This window comes from Nelusetta ayraudi, unplaced genomic scaffold (assembly GCF_046127955.1).
Source record: "Nelusetta ayraudi isolate G7.1 ecotype Tasmania unplaced genomic scaffold, CSIRO-AGI_Nayr_v1 ptg000175l, whole genome shotgun sequence".
Taxonomy (NCBI): Eukaryota; Metazoa; Chordata; class Actinopteri; order Tetraodontiformes; family Monacanthidae; genus Nelusetta; species Nelusetta ayraudi.
The window spans coordinates 960,411-983,135 of record NW_027466224.1 but is presented as its reverse complement, the minus strand read 5'-3'; the positions used below and the strand labels follow the sequence as shown (position 1 = coordinate 983,135).

Below are 22,725 nucleotides of genomic sequence, written 5' to 3'. Positions count from 1 at the left end.
CAGAAAGTGACGATGCCGGTCTGAAAACAGTGGATCGCATCAAAAAGCTGCACGTTAGAAGCAAGCTTCCATTCTAACACTTGGCACATGAATGAAAAATGGCTTTGCAGATCAATAACAGATGCAGGTGAAAGTATTTGCACTTATTGACCTGGTGTCTATTGGTAAGCAGACATATTGTCAAAGTGACTCATGTCATGATCTTCTATTTGATCCCCAAGTTGATCTCACATTTACCAAATACCGACTGTGACATTAAGGTAAAATGACATTAAATTGCAACATTTATGTGTTTGTAGTAATGTAACTATAACACAGCAATGTTTGACCAGTTTAAATTGTCTGAGAAGAATCCTAAAACTGTGTACAATCCAAACATTGTTTTTACTATACTTCCTCTCACCACTATGTCCTCCTGAGGTCGGGTGATGGTGGGTAGGACGTAAACAAAATCAACCAGGAAATCCCCTCTCTGATTGGTCCGTTCATTGACTCCATGCGCCCATCCAGAGTTGAGCACCTGCTCACTAATGTCCTGGTCCAACAGGATCAAGTCTCCCTTCGAAAAGCTCAGAAATGTTGTCGAGTCGCCCTCCGCTGTGAAAGAACAACATTGGGGCGTGGCTATACTCCACTTTTATAAGATATAATTGCAGATGTTTTACATTGTCTCAAAATATAATATTGGTATTAAAGGTAAGTATCAGATAGATCAGATGCAACAGTATGTATAAATAAATATTTAACTCTGGGGTCAGTGTGATGGAGGCATCTTGCCCATGGGCACGACGGCAGAGACTTGGGATAGAGCAGGGGGTTCGAACCCCCAACCTTTTCCCCACAGCCTACGCCTCTCCAGACCATGAGTGTGAAGGACTCACTGAGCGTGGAGCTGCTGTCCTGTAGGGCAACGACAAACTTGGACCTCTTCCTCAGACCCTCCAGGAAGGTCACCACCAAGCTGCTCACATCGTCGGTGTTGTTGGAGGTGAAGGAGTACTCGTCCTGCTTGATGGTCGCCAGAGTGAAAGCGCCTCCACTGGAAGAACAATCGTTTGAAGTGAGTGGTCAGAAAACGCACGTAGCCACGTTTAACCATCATCAGAAGAATGGAGAACTTGGCCCCTCCCCCTGTTCCCTCCTACCTGCTGCTAGAAACCGCAGTGATCTCTGGGAAGGAGAGTTCTAGCAGCACCTGCTCTTGTTCGTCCACAAAATAAACTCCAGTCCAGTTGACAGCAATAACCAGGTCGTTCTTGAGCAAACTGGGACCTGACAGGCAGAGGAGTTGCGAGGTTTCTTTTTTTTAAATCAATATATTTGTGAATTTGAAAAAGGTAAGAGAGGAGTGGATTCATGAGCAAACAGTTTGTCTCTAAGGAAATGAACGGTACAAAAAAATGACATTAAAAAATCAACTGTCAAATCAACAACCCATTGATTTTACCTGTGACGCTGGAAGACAGAATCAATACTTAATTTCACTTGATTTGACCCTCAACAGAACGCAAGGCACAATTAATACTTACAAGCTTTGTTCATCTTAGTATTGTATGTGACCCAATTCACAATTAGCACATTTATGCTGAATTAAAACACTAACATGGAATTCTATTCTGATCTGATTCTACACATTGAATGTTTATTAGTACAAACTCACCTGAGACCTTAAAAGCCTCGTAGAACCGTGAGAAAAGTAGAGGCCACTTGTGACGAGCGAAGTCGACCACCTCCTCCTTGACCTTCAGAGGGTCAAACCTCTTCTGAGTGTAGATGCCCTGCAGCCCAAGGAAGGTGTGTGAGGTTGGGAGAGAGCCCCAGCTCAGTGACATGGCTGACGTGATGTTGACTTGATAGAGAAAAAGTCCAGAGATCTTCATAAAAGTGCTAAAAGTGTTTATTAGGTGAAAGAATTGTTTCCATGTATGTGCTGAAGCCCTTGAACGTTCACCACGTCTTTCACAAAGCAGCCGCATTAGAGCAACAAGGTTGCCAATTACGCAGTCATACAGGAATCACAAGACCATCATATGTGCATGTTGTTGGGATGTTAATGAGATTTTTCAGTCACATCATCTCTGCAATAAACTGTCCACCCTGCTGTTTTCCTAAGGAGTCTTTGCTGTCATAGAATCTACGCAAAAGAACGACAAGTTTAGTTCCAAAATGATTTTCCACCTTCTTGTGTGCAGCAATGATTAAATGAGCCCATTTCTCCACCGTCCTGGAGCTGCTGATCTCCCTGTCGGGGATGTAGGAAGGGATGAGGCTCAGCAGACGTTCTGGAAGGATCTCTGAGCCGTACTCAACATAGTACTGCTGGGATGCCAGTTCTGCCAGGTCCTCCTGCAAACACACAGGGATGGGACATGGTAACATGTTGGATAAGAACTTTAGAGACAAAATATTCTTTAGGTCGGTGTGTGTGTGTGTGTGTGTGTGTGTGTGTGTGTGTGTTAACCCCTTCACCTCTATATGATGTAATTATCTTGTTTTTCCTTTCTTACTCTATAAATATTTTTAGTTTATTGCTGTTCCACTCTATTGTTGCACTATATTGATGCACTATATTGTTGCTGTAATTATGCAGTGTGTCCCGTCCTGTGAATGAAGTCTTCTATTCTATTCTGTTCTATTCTTACACATGTTGTTTCAAATGTAGGCAGTTCCTGAGGAAAGAAGAAGGAGAAGAAGGAGGAGGACAGCGCACCCTGTCACAGCGGTATTCTCCAAACTTGACGCCCCGGACGATCTGCTGGTAGATGAGGTTGGTGGCCACCTGGTCGTCAGAGGGCTGGTGCCACGGCGTGAAGATCTCCTTACGGAAGAAGAGCCTCCAGGGAGCGTTTCTCTCTTGGGCTCCTTGTTCCTTAGCGTACTGCTCGCACTGCGACACGGCGTCCATCACGTGATCGCTGCCGCTGCCCAGTGAGGACACCTGGAGAACGAGGCCAGGATGGAGAACAGGTCATGAAATCAGTTGGACTTGTTATCTACTGTAAACGCTACGTACATTTACCACAAGTCCAGGAGAGCTGAAGAAATCTCACATGGTTTTCTTTTACTTTTAACGATGTTTCCTGAGGCCCTTTGAGTTCTTGGTTTCGACCTTGAGTTAACCTTAATATTCTTCTATCACATTTCAATTTTTAGATTGAGATTGAACTTTATTGTCAACGCAGTTAGCAGAAATAACCACAAATGCTTCACAGCGAATTAAATAAAAATGTACAGTATACACACACACAAACATACATACAGTATATATACATATACATATATATATATATATATATGTAGTGCAAAAGCATGAATAGCTGTTGCTTTCAAGTGTAGGTATTAGATAAATACAGAATATAACAGGTTATATACAGTAATTATACACAGATCAGATCTATATGAATTTAGTGATTTTGATTGCAGTATGTACAGTGAGGTATTAACAGTAACGCAAGGAAGTAGTAATAAGTCCGGTACAACTACAGTACAGTACAGTAGTGGTGCAAAGTGTGTACATTTAACTTTAATATTCATTTGCACACTGGTCGTCGATGGTTTGCGCGGTGCAAATGGTGGCGCGTCAGGGAAACTACTCTTCCAACTCACCTTGTCAAACAGTGCAATGTAGAGAGAAAATCCAAATCTGTCGTGCAGGTTGATCTTCTCAGACAAGGCGCTGCAGAGCTCCTTGGCCGTCATGGCCGAGTCCGTCAGCACCGTTTTGGTTGTGCCATCCATGAACGTGATGGGAAGCATGATGGGTTTCTTTGACTTGGTGGCCTGGAGACAAAACAAAGCAAAACTTCTCATGTGTGTGTGGTGTCCTACAAAATAAAGGCCTACCATTTTCTCTGAGAATGGCTGTACGTGACATTCCTCTCCCTATCCAAACTCTGACATCATCAAAATGATCGATTCGTCTTATTTATATTGCCGGTAGGGTTTTTTTTTCCACCGCTGGAGAGTTTGGGGAGTTGAGGGAAACAAAGAGGCAGAGCGGCGTTCCCTCCGTCTCCATGTGCTGTTTCCAAACCCACGTCGGGCACGATGAGTTTCTACCTGCAGCTCCAGCCAGGAGGGCGGCTGCGTTCTCGGCCCGTTGAAGAAGGTGCGTCTGAGTCGCTCTTCGCAGTATGGTGCGTATCCTTGTGGCCCGCTGCTGATGAAGTTCCTCAGGTACTGCGGACAAACCAAACAACCGTCATCCGAAAACAGTGACGCAGCCGTAATCAAAACTGAGTCAGGGTCAGATTGTGGAGTGACGATGGAATTCTTCCCGTCGTCCTTGGCCTAACCTTGACAAACTTGTCTGATGGAGCAAAGCAGCCGACACAGAGAGAGAGGAGGATCCATCCACGAGCGTAAGAACTTTTGGATGGGTTCTGACTCAGTTGCTTGCAGATTTGACAATAAATTTCATCCCTAATACGAGCAGAAAAAATAAAAGCCACAGAAAAATAATATTAAAAGCACTTATTATTATTATTCCTAGGGATGCATCGATACCAATACCTCTGACTGGTATCAGAACTGATACCAGTCACACGTATTGGTACCAGTACTGATACCAGTACCTCTGACTCATATCAGTACTGGTACCAATACCTCTGACTGGTATCAGTACTGATACCACTGACTGGTATCTGTACTGATACCAATACCTCTGACTGGTATCAGTACTGGTACCGGGGTTGAGTACTCGTGCCGATACTACCACACCGATACCAGTTGTATATGTATGTACAGGACCATTTTTGGTGCTCAGTGTCTCCAGCTGCATCTGTTAGTGTATGAGTGTGTTATGGGCGGTACCTCAGCGACGGCCTCAGGATCCCATTGCCAATGATGAAATGAAGCTTCTCCAGGTTGGAAGTAGGTCTGTCCTCCAACATGCTGTTGCCTTGAAGGCTGCATTCACCATCATGAAGGCGCTTAGTCACCTGCAATATGCAGTGTTGTACTCAGTGACGGTTGTAAGACAGTCAAATCCACATCCTGAAGTGTTTTCTCTAATAATGGAAGTTCTTCAAAGACAGGGGTTACAACTGTATCAATCTCACCTATTGTAATTAACTAACATGATTTACATGTCGCGGGAAAGTAACCCCCGAGGGCCAAAAGGTATCTCCTTGTGTTTGTTGGATTTGCATTCAGGGACTGTCTCTGCCTTTTGTTTAGAACTTTCCTTTGAAATGTTGTGAGTGTCAGTGCGAGAGGTATGAAGGTCTTGGTGATCTATTGTTGCTGTGGAAAATTACCCCTGATGACCAAAAGGTTCCCGAGTAGGAAGAGTTGATCTGATTTGAATCTTTTAAATATGCATTTTAGCAGTGTCTCTGTTCTGGGAGGATATTTAAGGGAAGGAACAAGAATCTGAAGTTCTTCTTTTTTCTCTCTCCTTTTCTGGGACCCACTCTCTCTCTCTCTCTCTCTCTCTCTCTCCCTCTCTCTCTCTCTCTCTCTCTCTCTCTCTTCTTCTTCTTTTTCTTTGACTTCTTGATTTTTTTTACCATCATTTTTACACAACCGGTCTGTTACATTTTTGCTGCATTTTTACTCTGGACATCGCAATAAACTGGTATGTTATCCATTCCCCTTCAATATTAACTTGTTGAGACTTTTGTTTCTATGTGGAGAGCAATCTGACATCAGATATTGATTTAGTCTTCAGTTATATGGTAAATTCATTTGAGTAATGCTTGTACTCTTTACCTCTGAGTTGAATAGAAAAGATTGAGTGTCATGTTTTTCTAACTATTGAGTTGGAAGATATAAACCTCTGAACATCTCAACCTAGATGTCTGGGCTGTTCTTCTATGTTAAGAAGGTCACTGAATGCTTTGTCTATATCTGCCATCACTGAACTAAGATAGGGATTAATCAGAATCCCAAAGACCTTAGTTATATGGTAAGTTTCACTGGACATTATTCAAACCCTTAACCTCTGAGTTGGTCAGATAAGATTGGGTATCATGTTCAATAACCTCTGAATACTCCAACCCAGACATCAGGCTCTTCTTCCATGTTTAATGAACAAACTGAATAGTTTTGTTAATTTATAGAAGCCATCCCTGAACTGAAGACTAATGTCAGATCACGAGAATTTTAGCATTATTGAGTCTATATTCTTAATTGTTAATCAAGTCTTTCTCTCAATCAAGATATAAAAGTAAAGTTATTATTATCAAATGGAGTCAGATTAAATTAATTATTATGTATTTTACTTTGAAATTCTCACCTTGACACCGGAACGACGGAATACGTATTGGGGAGATATTACTATTTGTGTCTAGATATTTCCTCCCCTACACGGTCCAAAGGGTGAAGTGATATAATTCTGCAGTCATCTCTCCACGACTCGGTCTTCTTACCTCCTCTGTGATTTTGGATTTCTTCTTCAGGGTCAGAGACACCAGTTTGTGTCGAATGCTGCCGTTCCGGTTGCACTCAGACTGAGTTGTCTGAGGAAGAACAAACAGCTTAGAGATTTGTGTGAGCTCAACTGAGTCCTGCACCGAGCACTGGTTCATTCATATCCTCTTGGACTGGGATTCATCTGCACGTTGGAACAATTATTACTCCTCTGAGTGTTTTTCATTTCTTGTCCTCAGTGTTTTATTCTTGGTGTTTTGTTTTGAGTCTTTTTTAGCTGAGAACGACCTCAAAGGAAAATCGGGTTATCCGCTCATAATGACAGATCAACAACCCTGACGATTCTTCAGAGAAGCTGATACCTACAACATCCACGATACACAAAGCATCCAACACTTCCTTCTGTGAAGCTCAGGAGGGAGAGCAGGTTGGTCAATGACTGAAACTCATTGCACTGATTTTCTCTTTGACGACTTGTAAAAAATATTCCGTCTCCTCCTCTGTCCAATCATAACGCGCCATTTTCACTGGTCAGTGAACTCCTGGTCATGTGACCCCGTACGCCACGTCCACTGACGTGTCAATGTGTTTCCATGACACTTTAGCGATGTTCCTCTGTATGGATCCGTGTGAAAAACCACCTGATGAGAGCATCAGAACCTTTCAGCCAGCAAGGAGAGGTTTTTCCAAGCTGAGCTGCTTCCATCACCAGGTTTTATTATGACCATGTTTAGGATTTGTGTGGTGGGTGATGGAAACGCAGCTACTGTCTGGACTTCTAGAGCATTTCAAACCAAACTCCTCCTTCTAGAAAACCTCAGACTCCATCCCTCCTTTAATGATCTAAATGCTAGAGCAGCATTAATCCAGAACATATTGTTTGCTTATGTGGATTTACAGAAATGCACTCCTCCCACATGGTCTCACCTCCCCCTCCTGCTGCAGAACCTGCAGCTCCTTCTTGTACGTCTTCTTTCCCAGTGTCTCGTAGATTTTCGTCATGACAGGAATTTTCTCGCTTCCGTTGCTGATGGCCGTGTGGTACTTGGGCTCCGGCAAGTCTCCCATGAAACGCAGCACTGTGATCCACACTGCTAAGGAGGCCTGGTGGAAACATCACAATCTTCTTAGGGATGACTTCCACTTTCCAACGAAATATCAGTTACAGGAAGCTCAAAACAGCTGCGTCATTTGCATTGCTTGTAAAAAAAGACAGATGTTGATGTGTGGTTCGTTACCAACTGGTCTCCCTCGTCATCATGGAAGAGCAACGGCTGCTTGAGAGGCCGCCGGATGTACGAGTACGTGGAGGTGCCCTGGAAGTAGGTGGCGGCAAACTTGGCAAACTTGTAATCGGATAAATCCTCCTCTTCATCGTCCTCGGGGAGAGGAAGAGCTTCATCCAGATCCACCTCCTCCAGCTCTTTATTGGTTTGCTCCAGGTCCTGCGAAAGGATGAACACACAGGCGACGATGTTGTTTTGCCTTCTAAAAAACCCTTCAGGAAAACTTGCAACGACGCAACATTCCGAGAACCAAACGGCAAAATGTTGCAACATGATTTAAAAAAAGCATCTATTAAACTCTGTGTGTGTGTGTGTGTGTGCCTGTGTGTGTGTGTGTGTGTGTGTGTGTGTGTGTGTGTGTGTGTGTGTGTGTGTGTGTGTGTGTGTGTGTGTGTGTGCGCGCGCGTGTGAGCAGCATCTACAATTTACAACCTAAATTTGTATTCCCTAAAATGACATCAAGAATTTGTGGGCGTCGTCCAAGACAGCGTTTTAGAGAAGCAGCCAGCCAATCAGTGGAGGCGAAGCCACGTCACCATCTGCTTCCTGGTCCACACTTGTAACGCAGGACCACCATTAAACCCCCTTTTTCTCTACATATCCCAGAATATATGTTTTCCTCCTATGAGGTGAGGTGGCTCACCAAAGCACTCCCTCCACCTGCTGCTGCTCCGGCCCCTCTCTTGAATTTTAGAACCCCATTGTTCTCACACTTTTAATGTTGCATGAAAACCACGAGGTCAAATCCGTCCGTCCACATGTCGGCGCACCTCGAAGCCGAGCGGAGCTTGACCCTCCTGTCCTGGGAAGGAGGCCGTGGCTCCCAGGAAGCCAAACATCTTGTCCACCATGTCCGAGTCGTTGACCGGCTCCAGCCGATTCCTCTCCATCTGCTCCACCAGCTCCTTCTTCTTCCGGGCGTTCTCCTTCTCTTTCTTCTCCAGCTCTGCGTCTTCTTTGGCCAACTGGGTGAGACGCTCCTTGAAACGCAAAAATTGTGCATTTATTTATTACGTGAAGGTCGCTGAAGCCCGGTGTAATTCCCTGTCACCCATTCACAGTCACCACCCAAGTGGAATTTCCTGGTATGGGGAAATAAAACTACGGGGATGGAGTGTCAGTGTCGCCTGGTCCTTGGTACCAAAAACTGAAGAAACTGAATTAAATGCCAAACTCCTGTAGTTACAGAGGATCAAACAATAAATTCAATGAATTTATATTTTCAAAAATTCATTTCATTCAAACAAAAACATATTTAACTTCTTCTGAGCAATAGAAGCGAAATAGAAGACATTTGTGTCCAAAAACAAGGGAGGGAATAAATGTTAAATTCTAGTGAAAGAACCCGAGCACAGAAATCACCTGATGTTTGCGTTCAGCTTCAGCTTTGGCTCTTTTTGCTGACATCTGATTCCTCAGTTTGGCCTCTTCAGCCAAACGCATCTTCTCCACCTCCAGGTGCCTGAGGTACTGAGAGGGGGAGCAAAGCAGGATGGTTGGTTCTGGGTTGGTTCTAAGTGGTTCTGGTTGGTTCTAAGGTGGTTCTGGGGTGGTTCTAAGTGGTTCTGGGGTGGTTCTGGTTGGTTCTGGTTGGTTCTCGGTTGGTTCTAAGTGGTTCTGGGGTGATTCTGGTTGGTTCTGGTTGGTTCTAAGTGGTTCTGGGTTGGTTCTAAGTGGTTCTGGGGAGATTCTGGTTGGTTCTAAGTGGTTCTGGGGGGGGTTCTGGTTGGTTCTAGGGTGCTTCTTGGTCAGGCATGGGCAAACTATGAAAATGCAAACTGTATATTTTTTTTCTCCTATGAGGTGAGCTGGGTCACCAAAACTCTCCATCCATCTGCTGCTGCTCCGGCTCCTCTGTCACATTTTACGACCCACTGTGGCCCCAGCAGTCAAACAGTTTGCCCCCCCACCGGGCTAAAAGTGTTGTTTTTACTAAATGAATGAAATAAAAATTGCAATAAATATATATTTTTGAAGACATGCTCATGCAGCTACCTCTCCTCTCAGCCTTTTGTACAGCCGGCGAGCGATCATACCGCGGCCGTGCGCCTGGATTGTCAGGACGGCCCACAGTCGGTGTCTGAAGGCGCGGCGCACCAGGAAGCCGCGGCAGCGACCTTGAAACGAGGTGATGCGCTGGCGCGCGACGTGGTAGAAGACGCACATCTTCCTGGAGCGCACCAGCGCTTGGAGGCGAGAGAAGCCCGCCCTCATCTGGCAGGCGGGGGGAAGGCGGACGGAGACGCACACACACAAAGACAAAAACCAGCGGCGGCGACTGAGTGGCAAAGTTTGCACGAGGACTCGCTTCCACCGGGAGTTCACACTGCTGGCGTCGTCGGTTGATTTATGAAGAGAGGGCAGTGATCCTCACCGCTGTGAAGTTCCTCCTGCACTGGTACCCTCGCCACGTCTTCTGGATCCAGATGGCCGACTTCCTCATTTTCAGGAAGTGGGATCTAATGTTGAAAATGACAGCAAGGCAGAAGTCATTTGAGAGTGAAGTGAAGTGAACTTTTTCTGAGGATGAAGGACATTTTAACCCATTAAAGGTTCACTGCGTGATATTTGGCTTGATTCATGATTTTTAATATTGATAAAATCTTCATATGCTTCCCATCACATTTACATTAATAAAAGTGTGTCATCGCACAGGCGAAGCAGCGTCGCGAATTAAGCAAATTTTACACACACACACATATATATATATATCTATACACACACACATATAGATCAAGGGTCTCCCACTTAGCTAGCATATTTCTAAGGAAGCCTGGTGTGGACAATCTAGCTGCCTGGCAGCAGAGTGTTTGGTATTTAGGGTAACGCTAGGGGGCGCCCTCAAATCAAACCAACCAAGAAGAAGAAGAAGGAGGTGCATGAAGTGCCCGGGTTTGTGCTTGCAGGCCACTGTAGTTCACTGGCAAGCTCGGGAGGGTAAAAGATCTGAAAAGTAACCACTTGATGTCGCTGTTTCCTCTCTAAAATCACCACAATATTACGCCTTGAAAGACGGGTTTTTGAAAGGCCCACCTGTCGTTGAAACCGCGTACGACCTTCTGGATGAGAATGGCCTTGTCCAGGATGGCTTTATCTCTTTCAATTTCCAGGAGCATGTCATGGTGATCCTACAAAGACGGAGAAAAAGCAACGAGGAAATTATGGTTTAGCCTTTATCGAAATTTTACAGCGACAGTTTGCTTTTGCTTCATTTTGATAAGCTCAGAAAAAGGTTGCGTTCATTTCTCGTTCTTCTGTGAAGGCACAGGAGGTCCTGAGGGTTCACCACTGAATAGACCCTGGAGGCAGGGCACGACCACGTCTCACGCCACATCTGAACGTGTACATTAACGCCTAAAAGTGGCACCTTAAGGAAGATTTTCGTCTTTCCCAACTGCCAGTCGTCGTCTCTACCCAGCACCATCTCTGAGATCCTCTGGCAGGTTCCCTTCAAGTCGCCCTGATGGAGAACATCAAACAACATGGGAAAGTAGGCGGAGAGACCTGAGATCAGAGAGGAAGGGAGAAATCTCCACAGGGCTGCCACACACACACACACACGCACACACGCGCACACGCACACACATATGCAAACACACAAACACATGTATGCGCGTGCATTTAGGCAAGTGTACCTGTTTGTACGCTGGCTTGACCCCCGGCATGAGCATCCGATAGCGGTCGACAAACTCAACAAAGGTGTAGCGGATGGGATACCCTGCACGGCGGATGCGAATGGTCTCCATCATCCCAGAGTACCTGAGCTGACGCACACAGAGCTCCCTGTCAAAGAGCTGCCAGGGAGACAAAGCACGGTGAGGAAAAAGCAACAGAAAGACAGTTCCTATTCATTTCAAAGATATTACATTACATTATAACCAAAAACACAATTTGTCAGTAGCTGCGTTTTTCGCAAAACAGAAGCGAAATTTCTAAAATTTCGACAAAGCACAGTTATTTGCATGATTGCACGATTTGCATGTGTTTCCATTGAATGTGGTGAAGCGCATCAGCCTTGATTCTCGAGGATGGAGGGTACGAAATATTTTGCATTTCGCTGGTCAGTCAGTCAACTGGTCACGTGACCCCGTACGTCACGTCCGCTGACGTGGAAAAAGAGTTTCCATGACACTGTGGCGATATACCTCAATATGGATACATCTGAAAAACCACTACCTGACGAGAGCCTTGAAACCTTTTGGTCGTAGTTGAGAGGTTTTTCCAAGTGGAGCTGTTTTCAGCACCAGTTCTTTATCCTGATATTTAGGTTTGGCGCAACTCTAGGGCTCATGGAAACGCAGCTAATGGCAATTCTCTCTCTCTCTCTCTCTCTCACACACACACACACACACACACTTACCATGGGCTTCTTGTATTCATTGGGTTTAATGCAGCGAACAAAAAAAGGTTGACATCCGCTCAGAGTTTTCATCAGCAGCTCCAAAGATCTTTTAAACTGGCTGCTCAGAGTTGGCGAGCGCTTCCTGGTCTCTGCCCCCTGCAGGCAGAACACACACATGTGTAAACACCATCAGATCAGAATTTAGCGACGACAAGTCCTTCCCCTTGATTTGGGTTTTTAAAAAAAAAAATCAAAATGTTATTTCTCAAGCATCAAGTTTGACTGTAACTGTGTTGCAGCTGTCAATTCTCAGCTGTTTTCTGTTCATATGTGTTCAGTCAGTACATCATCACATTACATTCTTCTAAACACCCCACTTTCCCAAATCAAAGCCCCGTCCTTGCTGCCTACTGGTGGGGTGGGGCAGCTGCAGCCGACATGGGGAAGGGAACGAAATGGAATGTTGGTTACCATGGCAACATCAGCCTGGAAGATCTGCTTGATGAACTTGTTTCTGGAAGAGTGAACCAGCTGAATGATGTCGCCGTATAAAGTGTCCCGGTTTTTTTCCAGAAAGCCTGCGAGATGACAGACAGACGGACGAAGCAACCAAAAGCAGGGTGGATATAATTATTGATTTGGATCATTTATTATTATTACTGATCATTTTTGGGGCATATTTAAAAAGGGGCGGGGGGGAGTGGGGGGATCAACAATCAATAATTGGTTTAATTTCAAGACTTCTCTCTTGCTAAAATCATTGTGATAATTAGCTTGTGGTAACAGTGCATCGTGTGACTCCCACCTTTCGTTTCGTAGAAAACCACTCCGGCAAAGTGCTGAATGCCAAACTGAGTTTCATGGCTGTTTTTTGGTGGAATGAAGTTTGTGTTGAGTTTGTGTTGAAAGTTCAGCTTGTTCAACATGGTTGTGTCTGTACCCTGAAGACACACAAACAGACACAATCAGCACCATGACTTCGAATGGCCTGAGAACTTCTCAAGCAATGCTTCACAGTCAGAGACAGATTTAAAAACTTCACGTCGGGCGTGGAAGTGAAAACGGAGCAACAGAGAAACCACAGCGCTTAGTATTTCAGAATGGAGTGCCTTGGGGAATCGACTCTCTTCATCGATGAGTGAGACGATGTTCATGGGCTTGATGGCGATCATGTCCAGGGCGTCCTGGTTGTCGGTGAACTCGATGTGCTGCCAGTTGATGTTCTCCAGGTTGTATTCCTCTTGCTCCAGCTTGAAGACGTGACGCACGAAGAACTGCTGCAGGTTCTCGTTGGCAAAGTTGATGCAGAATTGCTCAAAGCTGCAAAGACATTTGGAAAAGTAGATTGTAGAATAGAGTGGAACAGAATAGAATGGGAAAGATGTACTTTATCCATCCCAAATTGGAAGAACAACAAACTACGCAGTAATTACAGGAAAAGTCACCAACAAACAAAGCGGTCACAGAAACAACGGTGAATTTTTCTTTTCAGTGACTGAGGCTGAAAGCTGCTTCTCCGGGTTTGGTTGTGACTGTGGGGGCAGAAAGCAGCGGAGCTCACACGTCTGGATGATTCATCGCAAGGCCTGAAGAGAACATGGACCGCTTGCATAAATAGGGTGCCGAAAAGCGAACTGGAATCTGTGGCAGTACACGAAAAATATCGAATCACATTATCAGCATATTTGATTACAAAAAAATTACAATTAAATTAAAAAAACAGAGATAAGTATTCTGGAATTTATTTTTTTGGCTCGCGTTGTGACGCCGTACGACACAAGAGCACAGGAGACTGGTGTTGTAACAATTCAAGACTGCACCAACCCAGGCCAAGACATTAGCAAGACTGGAGAGTATCGACATCCAGACCAAGACTTCACACATCAAAGAAAAGTAACAAGAAAACAGAAAAAAATGAGCAGTATCTTTGAAGTTCCAGTTGGCTTCTAAATGGAACAGCAGCATCTCTTCTCAGCAAGGTGTCTCTGCATCATTTTCTGCAACATTTTGCTGCTTTGCCAACTATTTTGAACCATTTTCAGAAAATTAAAAATCAATGAACTGGGAATCAGGGGGACAGGGCGTCACTCTGGGTGTCACCAGCAGAGCGTAAAACAGCAGCAGCTGGATTCTTTACTGTTATTATCGTGTTATTACAGTGTTGGCTGAGTCTCCACTGGTCTGGATCAAGAGACAAGAGTCCCAGACCGACAGCAGACCCACTAAAAATGCCCTTGTGAGCGCCTTTCTGAGCAGCCGAAGACATTTTCCAGGAAACACAATGTAATAAAGCAACAGTTATAAGCGACCCCACAGAGAGGGCAAGGCACAAAATAAATTCAATATAATAACATGAACTATAAAGTGAAGTGAAACAACAGAGACAGGTTGTGGAGCATCATTGCTGTCATCCTCCAGAGACTCGACCAATGACGACGGGCTCTGTTCTACCTGTTGACGGTGAAGTTCTCAAAGCCAAAGATGTCCAGCAGTCCGATGGAGCGCCGGCTGCTCTTGGAGGTGCGGGACACCGGCCTGTAGATGGCAGCATTGATCTTCTCCACGATCCACACAAACAAACGGCCATATATTCCCTGTTGCAAACACACACACACACACACACACAGGGGTTTGGTGACAGTTCAAGTCTTATACAGTGTGAGTGTGTGTGTGTGTGTGTGTGTACATAGAGAGAGAGAGAGAGTGTTGCACCTTGACGAAGGCGTCTCGGACGTCCAGCGCCTGCTCCCTGCTCAGAGGGGTGGAGACAGTTTCTCCTCTGGTGATCAGAGTCCTGCTAGTCAGACAGTTGGTCAGGTCTTTGCTGTCAACCTGAACACACACACACACACACACACACACACACACACACACACACACACACCAAATCATTGCTCCTTTGACAGTCATCGGTGGTAACAAGGCTAAAGGCTAATCTGATGTTAGCGTGTTAGCGTCTCAGCACCTCCAGCAGTGTGGCCACGGTGGTGAGGTGGGAGCTGCGAACCACTTCACAGGCATCCAGGTGGTCGTAGGTTCGAGCTGCAGGGTCACAATGGTGTCAGTGTCTGTGAGGCTGACCAGGGAAATGTGTATGTACACATATGTACATATATATATATAAATATATAAATATATATATATATGTAGATAAAATGTGTTTATACACATATATATATATACGTACACATATATAACGTGATATATTTTGTGTGTTAATCATCGAATTGACGCGATAATGCCATGACCCTTATGTACAGTGTACATTCATATACATAACACATCAATGCTGCATCTGTACCTTCGTACTGCAGATTTCCCATGTGCAATACGGCTGCCAGCTGCTTGGAGATCTCCCAGTTTTCTTTGTCGGTAAACATCAGCACCTTGACAAGAGAGCAGGTAGAGCCTCGTTTAATACTAGAACACTCACTTCATATATGTGTGTGTGTATACTAACCCTAACCCTGTAAATATACACAGCTGTGTGTGTGTGTGTGTGTGTGTGTGTGTGTGTGTGTGTGTGTGTATAGAGTGATGGAATTCCTGTATTTTGTATGTTATAAGAAATACTATGAATAACATTTTTGGATAGTATTCTATTGGATTGTAGATATTATTGAGAGAAGCTGAAATTCTCACGTTAATAATTCATCAACAATCAACTGTCAATCCATGTATTCGTTGATAACTGACATGAAAACAACCTTTAATTTTAGAGAAATCGATATGTGAAGCTTTTGCCCAACAACACCTTCAACTTTCTCCCTACATTCTGGTTGTTTTTCTCCAATACCTTCATCGCAGAGCAGATGTTGGAGTACTCTTTCAAGTCATCTCTGCCGTCACACTGCGTGCAGTTCCCCTGAAGTGAAATAGTACGATGATTAAAAGGAGGCCGGTGGTGTGCACGAGCCCCGGCGGGGAGGGGAGGGGGGTGGAGGTGGAGAGGACTCACTATGGTCAGGTATGTGTAATCTCTGGCTCTGCTCAGCCCCAGTTTCCTCTTCTCCTCCGCAGTCATTCCTTCTAACATGCAGTAGAAGATGTGATAGTTCCTCTCGTCATGGGCCTGCAAAAAACACATTTCCATCCATCACCACAGTGCATTTAATATCTGACATTCAAGAAAACTGACAAGGTGATGGCCCCCTGGTGGTAAAAATCATTCACTGAAGTCCAACTGCAAGTCAATTCAGCGTTTAATGACACGAGTTCAAATAAAACCCAAACGTCACCATTGAACTACAGCTTCCAAACTACTGCATGTCTGATATATACGGTACGATAGGTGTTGATTTCTTTCAGCCACACCTGTCGACAAACTCTGGACTTCTCCAGCAGGTATTGTTCGATCTTGGCTCCCTCGATGGCTCCTCGCATGTTGAAATGGATGTCGATGTATTTCCCAAAGCGAGACGAGTTGTCGTTGCGAATGGTTTTAGCATTGCCAAATGCTGAAAGAGACGCGAGAGAAGAAGAGTTCACTCGCGCTGCTTTACACATGCAACCAGAGTATTTAATACCTCTGGGATTCCCTACCGCTTGACACACGGCGAGGTTCTGCTGTATTTTAACCGCCAGTGCATTTGTCTCTCGTTTTTATTTCTTGACTTTACCTTCAAGGATGGGGTTTGCCTCAAGGACCTGCTGTTCAATCCAAGAGTGCTGACCACTGATGGCTGCCAGGAACTGCAGGATCAGTTTGGTGCTCTCAGTCTTTCCTGCTCCAGATTCACCACTGGCATCAAACAAAACACAAATCAAGATTTGTAGATTTATTGTTGGGAATGTTATGTAATTACACACTTATTCACCATTTAGCCTGGAGGTTTTTGTTACACACCCTTGAGGCTTTTTGACAAAACAAACAACAATAAGAAAACCAGAGACGTCCACACTAATAAACAGCAAAACTACTTTTATCCTCGAATAAATATTGTTGTATACAGGGAAGGGATACAGTCAGTATTACCATGTGTACATATCAGTCATGGGTACAATTCTTTAGCCATGCCATGATGATACCTTTAGGTATACTTCAATGATACTACAGGTATATAGTATATACAATACTTTACATGTTGTTGTGCCGTTGCCGTGGAATTTGGACATTTTTGGTCTGAATAATTAGCGAGTGGAAAATTCCTCAGGTTGTGTTGTTGGACCTCACACCTTGTTCCTCCACTGCGAGCGGTCAAATGTATTTATTGGGCGAATCTCATTGGATTGTTTGATTATTTCATGAATGTTATCAAAGTTGCAATCAGCAAAGTCGCCACTGGTTTCAAAATGTGTTTCCTTGAGCACGAGTACGGTCTAGATCAGTCATGGACAAAACTACGGCCCGGGGGGCCATGTGTGGCCCGTTAAGCTTTGTAATCCGGTCCGTTAAAACTTGAAGACATTAGGATTATTAGTCAGTAAGTCATAGAATATTGTACTGTACTGTACTTCCTCCATTTGTCAGTGCTTTCAGAGTCATTTCAATAAAGAGATAAAACTCAAAGACACAGATTTTGCTGTAACTTTGCTTTTGTTCATTTTCAATTGACATTAAAGCAACACGTTTTCCACGTATCCCACTATATATTTTTCCTTCAAAGTGGTGGGTCACCAAAACACTCCATCCATCTGCTGCTGCTACGCAACCTCCCATTGTGGCCCCACCAGTCAAAAAGGTTGCCCACCCCTGGTCTAGATGGAATCGTATGGGAGTAAATCCATGATGGATTCCTGGATGGAAAGATGTCCTACAGTAACTGGAAGATTTGTAAGTGAACTGCTTTTTTTCCCTACCTGATGATACAACACTGGTCACGGTTGTTCCTCTGCATGTTGAAGTAACAGTTGTCAGCGATGGCAAAAATATGCGGAGGCAATTCACCAATCTTCTTATTGGTGTACTGTCGAATCTGGTCCGCTGTGTAGATAGGCAGCAGCTGGTAAGGGTTCACAGCCACCAAGATGGAGCCAGTGTACGTCTGCAAAGGGAGGAGCAGGATGTTCAAAGGAAAACCACTTCTCATATGGTTGAAGTGGTTTCACACCAAATCTATCGCAAAGTCACACAAACTAACCGAGGGAACACTTTGGACAGCATGGATGTATGAGTGGTTCTAATGTAGAACTTAGACTTTCCCCAACCATTAGCAAACCTTCAGTTCATGGACACACACGCTCTGCATGTTTTCACTATTCTGCAACAGTTAAGACTGCAGGTGCAACACGTTCAACAGGTGGAATCAGAACGGTACATTTTTTACTCGGAACAATCCGGTAGGATCCAACTTACCCTGCCACCGCAGTTTGTCTTCAGACAAAACAGTAAGAATGAGAAGAAGAGGAGGATGGTGTGAAAGAATGGAAAGAGAAAGGAAGCAGAGACACTGCGGTTAGAAGTGAACACAGTGATGTTGCCAAGGCTCCGGCCTGCGTCACGTCTGCAAAGTACGTTTGCAGGACGACCGTGTGTCAAGAGGACACTTTGATAATACTTTGGTCTGCAGCCACGTTAGTACAAAGAACACACATCCTAGTCATTAATTAAAGCAGACCAGGGTCCGTTGGCTCATGAGCTCTGTAGACAAGCTGGGTAAAGTTTCCTTCAGTAAGAACTCAGTGGACACGCAAAACGGGACGGAATGTTAAAAAGCTTAGCAACATCACTGAGGACAACAGTGAAACAAACTCAACTTACAAACTGTATAAACATCTCACACTTGCAGTGTGATACTGAATTTGTAAGCAACGTTGGTGCATATCCAACACAGGTGCAAGGAGGAGGGGACTCTCCACAAGCACCGTGGCCGATTTGGTCAGCATGCAGACCAGCAGATAGCAGACAGCAGATAGCAAGGGTACATAGCAGTGAAGTCAGCAAATGTGATCCGTTACCTGGTGTATGAAGATCATCTATAGAGACATTGCTGAGTATGACACAAATGAAAAGAAAAGCCAACTTTGTGCTGCTTCTCTCTCACTCAGGGTGTGTGAGGATAAAGCAGGAATACTGAGCACCACTTCAATGCAGGAGGGACAACCAACCATGGCCCAAACCATGGCCCTCACACCAATGGCCAGTTTAGAGTTTCCAACTAATCTGATGTTTATTGAAAGTAAGAAGAAGCTGGAGTACACAGAGACACAGAGACACAGAGGAAAATGTGCAAACTACTCAACACAGCACAGGAATATTTACATATATGAGTCTTTCCCGGTATCTGATCAGCAGGTTGCGAAGGATTCCCGCTTCATTGAGGTCCCCCAGGCGAATCATGTCCTCTACGCCATGAATTGAAGTTGGGTGCATTGGCTTGATAGTGGTTGCATTTTGGGGGCATATCCAATGCTCCTGTAGGTATAAGAACAACAACAACCTGTTAATAATGAGATTAAAAAGAAGATACAGTTGGCTAACTGAACTGGTCTCTGGGGAAAGTTAGCTGGCTTCAGGAGAGAAGGCATGAGTCCTATTTAGACTGTGGTGTTGGTGACTAGATGGTCTTGTCAAGGCCATACTGAGGGGCAAGACCAGGGGTGGGCCAACTGTTTGACTGGTGGGGCCACAGTGCATTCTAAAATGCCACAGAGACTTATTTCTTCAAGTCCCGCCAAACTTATTAAAACACTGAACGGGCCACACATGTCCCCTGGGCCCTAGTTTGCCCATAGCTGGGCAAGACTGTGCTAACTAATGCAAACCGTGTCATCATCATTGTCTTCCCAACAAAGAAATCAACATTGTTTCCAGATTTAGGAAAGAGGACTCGTGAAAACGGTCCCTCAAATCAGGAAGGGTGTAATGTAGCACACCACACATAATTCACAATGGCATCTCAGGGCATCTTAGCATCTTAGCATCTCTTAGCGTCTCTGTTTTCTGCTGCAGACAGCATCCAAGCATAGTCATCTGATCTGAGAGCAGAATGACTAAAGCCATTTAACTTTAATTTCCACAGACCTCTTACGTGTATCATCTTACCAAGTTGTGTGTTGTCAGGGTGACTGCTTGTCTTCTTGGTTGTGTGTAACCATGTGTCCTTATATTTTACTATTTGCCTTTCATCATTACTGACAAAACTCGACCTACAATCTGCTTGGCCTGTATGTTTGACACGCAGGATCCTTTGGATCCTTCAGGGTTTTAATGCAAACTAATGAGCTGCAGCTGTGGGCGAGTTTTCCGATCTCACTGTCATACTCAACTTGAATTATGCAGTACGTCAGGGCTTCAATAGCGCGCAGACAGTCTCGCTCATTCTCAGTATCAGTGCACCGTTTTAATACTTACCGTTCCCTCGTCGTCCGTCACCTGGATCTGACCTGAGTCAGAAAGTTTGACGACCGCTCCGATGGAAACCTCAAAGTCCCGTCCAGTCTTCAGGTCCAGCCAGACATAGTCACCCTGGGAAAAAGAAAGAACAGAGCAGCAAACACAGCTATTAGAGTGACAATTCACACTATGCAAAGTATACTGTAACCTCCAAGCTAGGGGTTTTCAAAATAGGGGCCACCAGGGGGCGCAAAAAATGGGAGAGAAGATAAGAAAAAATGCAACAAAATAAATTAATAATATAATTATATAATCATCTTTTAATTTTTCTTATTATCAAATGTAATAATCCGGGGCGACCCCCATCTGTCCCCAGTGAACCCATGAGACCCTCTGAAAACCTCAGAGCAAAGTTTAAAGGGGGGCTCTTTTTTCAAAAGGCTAAAAAATAAAATATATTATTGTCACTAGTGGTCATTAAAATGTCTTTAAAATCACCCAAATATTATTTGCAAATAGGAAAAGGGACCAGCGGGCCAAAAGGACCAAAGGTTGATGAGACTCTGATGCAAAGAGGCGACGAAGTTGCATCCATGAAATATTGTAAGAGTGTTACCGGCTTCGTGTTAAGGACATTTACATTGGTCCTGAATATTGATGGATATTTCACACACTGGTCCTCGTGCCCCCCTGCCTGCATCTGCTGACTGCCACCATAAAACAGACAGCCAAGACTCTGCTCCCACTCTGAGTCAGAGCCTTGGGCCCAACCTCCTCCACCTGACTACCACTGATTATGACCCTGATACGAGATGGATTATCATTAACATAAAAATCAACAACAAAGATGGCCGTATTTCCAGTGTTTATGGAACCATATGTCGATGACACCTCCTTCTTTTTTGACACTTTCTGTAAACACAAAACTCATAATAGGAGGGGATTTTAACCCTGTGCTCAACTAAGACCCTGGCAGGTCCATCACTGACGAGCTGCAGACAAGATGAAACCATACGATGATGATGTTGGTCTATCCGGCCAGTAGCACTCACACCACCCTGCACGTAGGGACTACACCTTTCCTCACCTGTGCACCACTCATACTCATGCATAGGCTATTTCATCACCAGCCAATCACTCTTGGTGAACATCTCCAGATGAGCAGATCCATTCCACCTGTCCCTTTCCCAGCCACTCACGCCTTGTCTCTGGTCTAATTTCTGCCCAGCCAATGAGAGTTAAGAAACGTCCCAGTGGATGAGAAATTTCTCCTCCGCATTTGACCCTTCACCCCCTGAGGGAGCGGTGGGCAGCAGCGGTGCCGCACTCGGGAATCATTGGGTGATCGAACCTCCCGATTCCAACCCTGAACACTGAGTGCCAAGCACGGAGGCCATGGGTACCACTGCTAAAGTCCTTGGTCCGACCCGAACCCTAGCAGTCTCACGGCAGACACTCTACCACTGGACCGCCATGATAATCTTCTGCTCTTTCTCTTGTGTAACTGGTGTTTAGCCACGGTGTTCAATTTCTTTCAAGATATAGGTTCTTCAAAATAAAAGGAAAACGTGAACATGAACATGTTATTATTTTAACATCAAAATTATGTGGGTACAAAACATGAAACCATCCTGCAAATTATGCAGAAAAAAATGTATTTCTAGCAGAAGCACATTAAGGGTAAGAACAGAAAAGAGACAATGAAGGATGATGTTGTGATTTTAGAACTAGACAGGTGGGGTTTTTTTTAGCGATGTAATTAATTCTACTTTAAGGTTGTGTTTCCATTTCTTCTGTGCCTGTCACACAGCAGATGTCACATGTTTAATTATGCAAAGCCTCTGCCAGACAGGTGCATGCATCACCACCCCCCACCCCACACACACATACACACACACACACACACACACACACACTGAAGATCACTAGTCGTGCATTTCTGTTGACATTTCTAATGACATAAAAAAAAATCAGACTTGTCTTTTCTAAGCAGAAGCAGCAACGTTGCTGTTTGCAGCTGCTTGTATGTTGATTTCTATGGACTTTCTGCGTCTTTTTTAGATCATTCACACGCGGCTGAAAGTCAACAAATAACACAACCGGTAGTTATAGCAAAACACCAGCAGTGACTGTTGATGCAGCCAGGTTACCAGACTGTAGGAAACAATGAGGCACATTGAAACTTAAACATTTTTCTAACATGTTTATCCACTGAGTGACTGATCTCACTGCACATGTATGAACAAGTCAAAAAAATAAATTCCTGGTCATGTACAATTTCAGATTTTTGTAGCTGCAAGAGAAGTTGTGCGTACCGGTAACAGTGTGTTGTGAGTCATGACGGTGGTGATGTTACGCAGCAGGGCCCACTTGGCCAGGTCCTTCTTGTACAGCTCCACATAGTCCTGGTGTTTGTGCATCGCAACGTGCACGGGTCAAAAAGAATTAAA

At 44.5% G+C, this 22,725-nt stretch overlaps 1 protein-coding gene across 1 annotated transcript in view; it reads right to left on the bottom strand.

Moving 5' to 3' along the window:
• The window catches only part of LOC142881030 (unconventional myosin-VIIa-like), a 40,170-nt gene extending 17,445 nt beyond the window's left edge, over window positions 1–22,725 (bottom strand). Inside the window, exons 1-36 of the mRNA XM_076015068.1 lie at window positions 22,591–22,725; window positions 20,294–20,407; window positions 19,202–19,354; window positions 17,800–17,984; window positions 16,620–16,741; window positions 16,315–16,457; window positions 15,959–16,072; window positions 15,797–15,865; window positions 15,302–15,386; window positions 14,966–15,042; window positions 14,713–14,832; window positions 14,452–14,594; window positions 13,110–13,320; window positions 12,806–12,941; window positions 12,472–12,578; window positions 12,019–12,156; window positions 11,294–11,452; window positions 11,026–11,118; window positions 10,692–10,786; window positions 10,033–10,117; window positions 9,654–9,872; window positions 9,021–9,128; window positions 8,429–8,638; window positions 7,611–7,817; window positions 7,300–7,476; window positions 6,372–6,461; window positions 4,813–4,940; window positions 4,296–4,422; window positions 4,060–4,179; window positions 3,607–3,780; window positions 2,711–2,938; window positions 2,179–2,346; window positions 1,661–1,778; window positions 1,146–1,272; window positions 882–1,039; window positions 404–597 (exon numbers count right to left, since the gene is read on the bottom strand). Coding sequence (XP_075871183.1) covers window positions 404–597; window positions 882–1,039; window positions 1,146–1,272; window positions 1,661–1,778; window positions 2,179–2,346; window positions 2,711–2,938; window positions 3,607–3,780; window positions 4,060–4,179; window positions 4,296–4,422; window positions 4,813–4,940; window positions 6,372–6,461; window positions 7,300–7,476; window positions 7,611–7,817; window positions 8,429–8,638; window positions 9,021–9,128; window positions 9,654–9,872; window positions 10,033–10,117; window positions 10,692–10,786; window positions 11,026–11,118; window positions 11,294–11,452; window positions 12,019–12,156; window positions 12,472–12,578; window positions 12,806–12,941; window positions 13,110–13,320; window positions 14,452–14,594; window positions 14,713–14,832; window positions 14,966–15,042; window positions 15,302–15,386; window positions 15,797–15,865; window positions 15,959–16,072; window positions 16,315–16,457; window positions 16,620–16,741; window positions 17,800–17,984; window positions 19,202–19,354; window positions 20,294–20,407; window positions 22,591–22,695 — 5,007 coding nt within the window. The 5' untranslated portion in view covers window positions 22,696–22,725. The remainder of the gene's footprint in view (window positions 1–403; window positions 598–881; window positions 1,040–1,145; window positions 1,273–1,660; window positions 1,779–2,178; window positions 2,347–2,710; window positions 2,939–3,606; window positions 3,781–4,059; window positions 4,180–4,295; window positions 4,423–4,812; window positions 4,941–6,371; window positions 6,462–7,299; window positions 7,477–7,610; window positions 7,818–8,428; window positions 8,639–9,020; window positions 9,129–9,653; window positions 9,873–10,032; window positions 10,118–10,691; window positions 10,787–11,025; window positions 11,119–11,293; window positions 11,453–12,018; window positions 12,157–12,471; window positions 12,579–12,805; window positions 12,942–13,109; window positions 13,321–14,451; window positions 14,595–14,712; window positions 14,833–14,965; window positions 15,043–15,301; window positions 15,387–15,796; window positions 15,866–15,958; window positions 16,073–16,314; window positions 16,458–16,619; window positions 16,742–17,799; window positions 17,985–19,201; window positions 19,355–20,293; window positions 20,408–22,590) is intronic.